This window comes from Engraulis encrasicolus, chromosome 16, assembly GCF_034702125.1.
Source record: "Engraulis encrasicolus isolate BLACKSEA-1 chromosome 16, IST_EnEncr_1.0, whole genome shotgun sequence".
NCBI lineage: Eukaryota > Metazoa > Chordata > Actinopteri > Clupeiformes > Engraulidae > Engraulis > Engraulis encrasicolus.
In genome coordinates, this window is record NC_085872.1 from 24,994,502 (window position 1) to 24,999,840 (window position 5,339).

Below are 5,339 nucleotides of genomic sequence, written 5' to 3' on the forward strand. Positions count from 1 at the left end.
AAAATAGGCTCTGTCATTTCTTTTTTTTTCTCTTTACTTCTGGCGAAACAGTGCTGGCTTTAAAGGATAGAAATACCAAGGTGTTTACCACAGCCCTCAGACATCTTGTTGAAATACTATGGACTGCAGCCTGTCAGATGGTTGAGCAATATTACCAGCAAAATATTTGTTCTTTAAAAAAAAAAAAAAAAAGATGAATCAGATGCTGTGAGGTCAAGTACTGATGTCGTCTTGCATACTGCCTCGAATTTTGAAGTGAACAGCTTTGAGGAGTTTACATCTAGTTATTGTCTCATCTATAATGCCGCTTAATGGCTGTCACTGCAATAACAAAGTGGGAAAAGATTGTCCATATTGAAAAGACTTATTTCATTCAAAGAGCTCTGAGCAAAGATAATAGGCAATACCTGTTGCCTCATTGCATAGGCTCTCTCTGACGAGCAGCTGCACATAGTTCACACTTGGTTCACCTACACAAAAACACCATATTCCTGTGCGTGCCTTTTGTGCTTCCCTTTTGTCTCCCTTGACTGACCACTCCAAGGCAGAGCCCTAACTCAGTGGTTCCCAACCTATGGGTCGGGACCCAACCTGGGACCTATGGGTCGCCAAAGATCCACAGAGGGTCGCAGAGCCCTCTTGATTTTAGGGAGTTTAATTTAAATACCTTATATAGCCCATGTTGACTAACTGACAAAGCATAATATATGCATTGAAGCAACAAATTGTAAGTGCTACATCAAACATTTATTCTATATTTGACCGAAGACAAATTGAGGAATAAAATAACTAAAATGAGTTTTCGCAGGAAACAGAGAGCATCATGTGACTCCCTCTCGTGCGGGTGCTCGAGCGGTTGGGTCACCAAAGCTTACAAAAGTAAAAACCCTGAAGAAAAAGGTTGGGAACCACTGACCTAACTAATATATCTGACCACACAAGACCACTTGTAAAGGCCAGTTGCGAAGCCGTACAGAAGTAAAGAGAGAGAGAGGGCCGTGTGAAAAGGCTGGCAGTCTGGCAGTCTATCTCTGCCTATGAGATCACAGAGGGGGTCCAAAACTGCGTAGATGCGCAACGTAGTGTAATCATTAACCAAAAACTATTTGACTCTCACGTAGGGGACTTGTTGCACAAATATCTGACCGTCTGTCTGTGTCTCTTTTTCATGAATGAACAAACAACATGAATTGAATAGTTTGGGAAAACGACGAGGCTTCCAGCCCGAAAGCTCAGGAGGATAGCATCACAGCTGTAAAGCTAGAGTGGGAGAAAAGCATCCTCATCGCACTTGGAACAGATCAGCAGTGACATCGGAATGTCATTAATGATGTTTTTTTGATTCAGAGAAATGGGAAAGACTCTTTCTTTTTCTCTCCCTCTCTCTCCCTCTCTCTCTCCATCTCTCTCTCACACTCTCTCTCTCTCCCGCCATCCCAGTCTTTTCTTGTCGTTCCCTTCAGTGAGTGCGGACACTTTCAAAGAAACCCCCTCCATTCCCAGCTCAGCCAACACAGCCCAGAGTAATTACTGGGCCCCATATTTTGATGAATGGAGCAATTATGCCTGGCTAACAACCCTGTGGGTTTTGTATAGGGCTCAAACCCAGCAACCCCTCCTCTGAGCATCGTTAACGCCCACCGGCTTCGTCAAGAGCCTTTAAGGGGGCCTTTTTTAATCTAAGGTTCATTCAAAAGGGTTATTTATAGCAACACACCATTATGCACATTTATGCAAGCAAATGGCCGGCAAACAATATGCCGTAACATGCATTCCTGATGTGGCCACCAGAACACAAAGCTGATAGATGCAATTAAACGGCAAGCATTCTCATTAGGCACGGGTAGCACGGGGGACGTTTCGCTGGTCGGTCAGTCAGTGGGCGCGAGATGCGTATTGACAAATGCCATGCTATGTTTAGCAACACACACCCCACAAAACATCCATACGTCATATAGCCTTTTGCTGGATCCTAGTGTCAGCAGAGGTTAGAGAGACTAGATATACAGTTGTGTGACAGCCACGCGGAGCCGAGCCTAAAACCGCAGAGTAAATGGGGACCATCTGGGTTTTTTTCTTTCATACTCAACCGCCCTGCATTCAAAGTGGAAGATGGGGAAGATGGTCTTTCCAAAGCATGACTTGAACCCATACAGATTCACTCAGAAATCTCTCTCTCTCTCTCTCTCTCTCTCTCTCTCTCTCTCTCTCTCTCTCTCTCTCTCTCTCTCTCTCTCTCTCTCTCTCAAGAGATATCAAGAGGTTTCCAGACAAATGGTCGAACCCATCACTTCAGTTATTATGGCCTCTACTATGACAAAAAAAACAATGGTCGAAATGTCAAAGTATTTTTTAAGAGAAGTCAGAGTTCTGTGCTAACAGATAGATAGATTTTCTCAGGTCAGAGAAATCTGTTGTTGGGAGCTAGTTAAGGAGGAAATCATTTTTTCCGCTTTGCATCAAGAGCACAGTAGGCTCCGCAGTGGTAACAGCCTGCCCAGAGTGACGGCAGCAATGCAGCTCACATCTGTAGCGCATTTGTCCTCTCCTGTGAAACACAGTGGCATTTCTTTTCCTCTCTCTCTCTCTCTCTCTCTCTCTCTCTCTCTCTCTCTCTCTCTCTCTCTCTCTCTCTCTCTCTCTCTCTCTCTCTCTCTTTACTGCTCCTCTAGTTTGCCTCGTTCTGTCAATTTTCACTCTCTGCCTCCTCTTTTTCTCACATCCCTCTCTCACACACTCTTTCATGCATTCACATTTGATTCGCTTTTTTTCCACGTCTCAGGGAAGCTCAACTCCAGACAGTCTCTCACTCACCCATACGGCACATTCATGAACACGAACTAACACACACACACACACACACACACACACACACACACACACACACACACACACACACACACAGACACACACACACACACACACACACACACACACACACACACACACACACACACACACACACACACACACACACACACACACACACACACACACACACATTCAGAAGCCTGTAGCCCCCATATTTGTTTTTAATAATCTTTCCTCAGGAGAGGCTGTGAGAAGTCGTACTCGACATCCGGCAACATCTGTTGCCTCGGACGCTTACAGCACACATGGTGCTCCCTCCCCATGCTTGGCCAGATACTTCAGCCAGCTCTCAAGCTTTAGCTAACATTTCACTGCTTGCAAATTTTTAAATGTACACGTATAAACATTTTTTTCCCTCATAAAATCTTTTTCAAGTCTCGCACAAAAGGGCTGTTCACCACAGGGGCACTGGTTAATAATCACGCATAGGATTCTGTGAACTATGCCGCAAACATGAATTCTAGAACTTAATCCTTGCTCCCTTGACCAAAAAAATCCTGAATCAAGTAACGTGAAATTGCTGTGACACATTCCTGTTATCAGATTTCAGCTTTCAGGTGTGCCCCAGTGTGCACTTCAATATCAACAGGCGGCTGTGCATGTTTCATCCAGTATACCCTAATCTTTTCAACAGGTGTGTCTCAGCTCTGTGGACAATGTGCTCATGTTGTGCCAACATGCCCAAATCCTCTTTGACTAACATGGTAACTGCATTTTCTTTTCCTTACGTCCCGGGCACAGTTCCTTTCACAGTCATACAACCCTGCAACACATATAGGCACACTCTGTCTCTCTCCGTCACAGAAACATACGCCAACACACACTCACACTCACACTCGCACAGACACATGCACAGTGCTCCAAACTTACCAGGCTCGGCGAAGGTGATGATCTCGGCGGGCTGCTCGTCGCCCATCCCTCCCTGTGAGTGTCCGAGCCCGGCGGCGTCGTCCTCCATCTCCACGGAGCCGTCTTCTCCCACGCGGCCCACGTGCAGCTTGCGGATGGCGTTGAGCAGTGCGGCGCGCGGCACGGGCCGGGTGATGTTGGGCCGCGTGCTCAGGTGCAGCATGTTGAGGATGTGCCTCTTCACCGCCTCCACCATGTCCACCTGCTGCTGCGGCGCCGCCGTCTCCGCCTGCTCGCGCTGCACCTGGGCCAGCGCGCACGACGGGCAGAGCGCCTCGCCGCCCTCGGACCCTGCCCCTGCCCCTGCCCCTGCTCCGACACCTGCTGCCCCTGTTCCCGCCCCGGCTGCTGCTGCTGCTGCTGCCCCTGTGTCTGCCTGCTTGGAGTCTGGGGGCGGCTGCTGCTGCTGCGGCTGCTGAGGTGGTGCCCGGCCCTGCTCCACTCCCTCCACAACGCCCAGCGCAGGGCTGCAGTCGCAGGAGAGGAGCCCGGAGACAAGCAACAACATTCCCGTCATCAAGGTGAGAGCAGACATCCTTGCGTCTGGGAGTAAGCGAGTAGGTAAGTAACTAAGTAAAGAGCGAGATAGATGAAGATGTACGGGACGGCCGCGGATGGTCTCTCTGTCACACTGGTGCTGAGTTTTACAGCAGCACTGGCGATGCAGGTTTACAAACAGTTCTCTAATTAGCGACTTAGAGGATGGACACTGATGTGCGAGAGGAGCGCAAGAAGAAGAAGAACAACAAGAATAACAAGAAGGACTATAAGGAAATCAAAAACAGGAGGATAATTCCTTTCTCTGGAAAGTCATGGCTCTGAAGTGGTCAAAGCTCAGGAGTTAGTGGCGGCCGGTCTGTGGCTGTCTGTCAGTTTTGGTCCAGCTCAGGCAGTGGTGTGTGTGTGCGGGTCAGATCTGCTCCGAGTTCTTCGTGATCTTCTTTAAATCGGTCTATTTCTCTCTATCGATCTGTGAGATCAGGTTCGAGGCTGAGCCTTGACGCCTTGGCAGTGGTGCGCGTAGTCCCACGTGATGATTGAGGTGGTGGTCCAGATGACTGGTGCTGCCGGTAGAAGTGCTCCTTGCTGTGGGATCCTGCTGTTGAGTTGAGAGAGAGCGGTTTGCAGCAGAGGTGCAGAGCTCTGGAGAAGCCACACTGAGCACGGCTCACTCTGCCGGAGTTCAATGGTTTTGTGGGAAGTGGGCAGGGTTACACAGCTTCCTGACTCTGAATCTCTCTCTCTCTTTCTCTCTCTCTCTTTCTTTCTCTCTCACACACAACACACACACTCTCTCTCTCTCTCCCTCTGTGTGTCTCTCTCTTTCACTGTCTCCACACTGTTTGGAGCTTCTCTCGTCTCTCTCCCTGTAATTATACCTTCCTCCCTCCTTCATTCCTCCCTCTCTCCCTCCCAGTCTATTACTATTTCTCTGCTCTTCTTCTGAGTCACCAACCCCTCCTACAGTGAACTGGTGAACGGCTCCACCACGGTTGAACTTCTACATCATGGAAGACATCTCCAAAAGGATATCCTTGTCCTCTCTTCAAATACATCCT

The 5,339-nt window shown here is 48.4% G+C and overlaps 1 protein-coding gene across 1 annotated transcript in view; it reads right to left on the bottom strand.

The window, feature by feature from the left end:
• The window catches only part of inhbab (inhibin subunit beta Ab), a 9,550-nt gene extending 4,447 nt beyond the window's left edge, over positions 1-5,103 (bottom strand). Inside the window, exon 1 of the mRNA XM_063219077.1 lies at positions 3,742-5,103. Within this exon, the coding sequence (XP_063075147.1) occupies positions 3,742-4,315 (574 nt within the window). The 5' untranslated portion in view covers positions 4,316-5,103. The remainder of the gene's footprint in view (positions 1-3,741) is intronic.
• Positions 5,104-5,339: the final 236 nt, after the last annotated feature.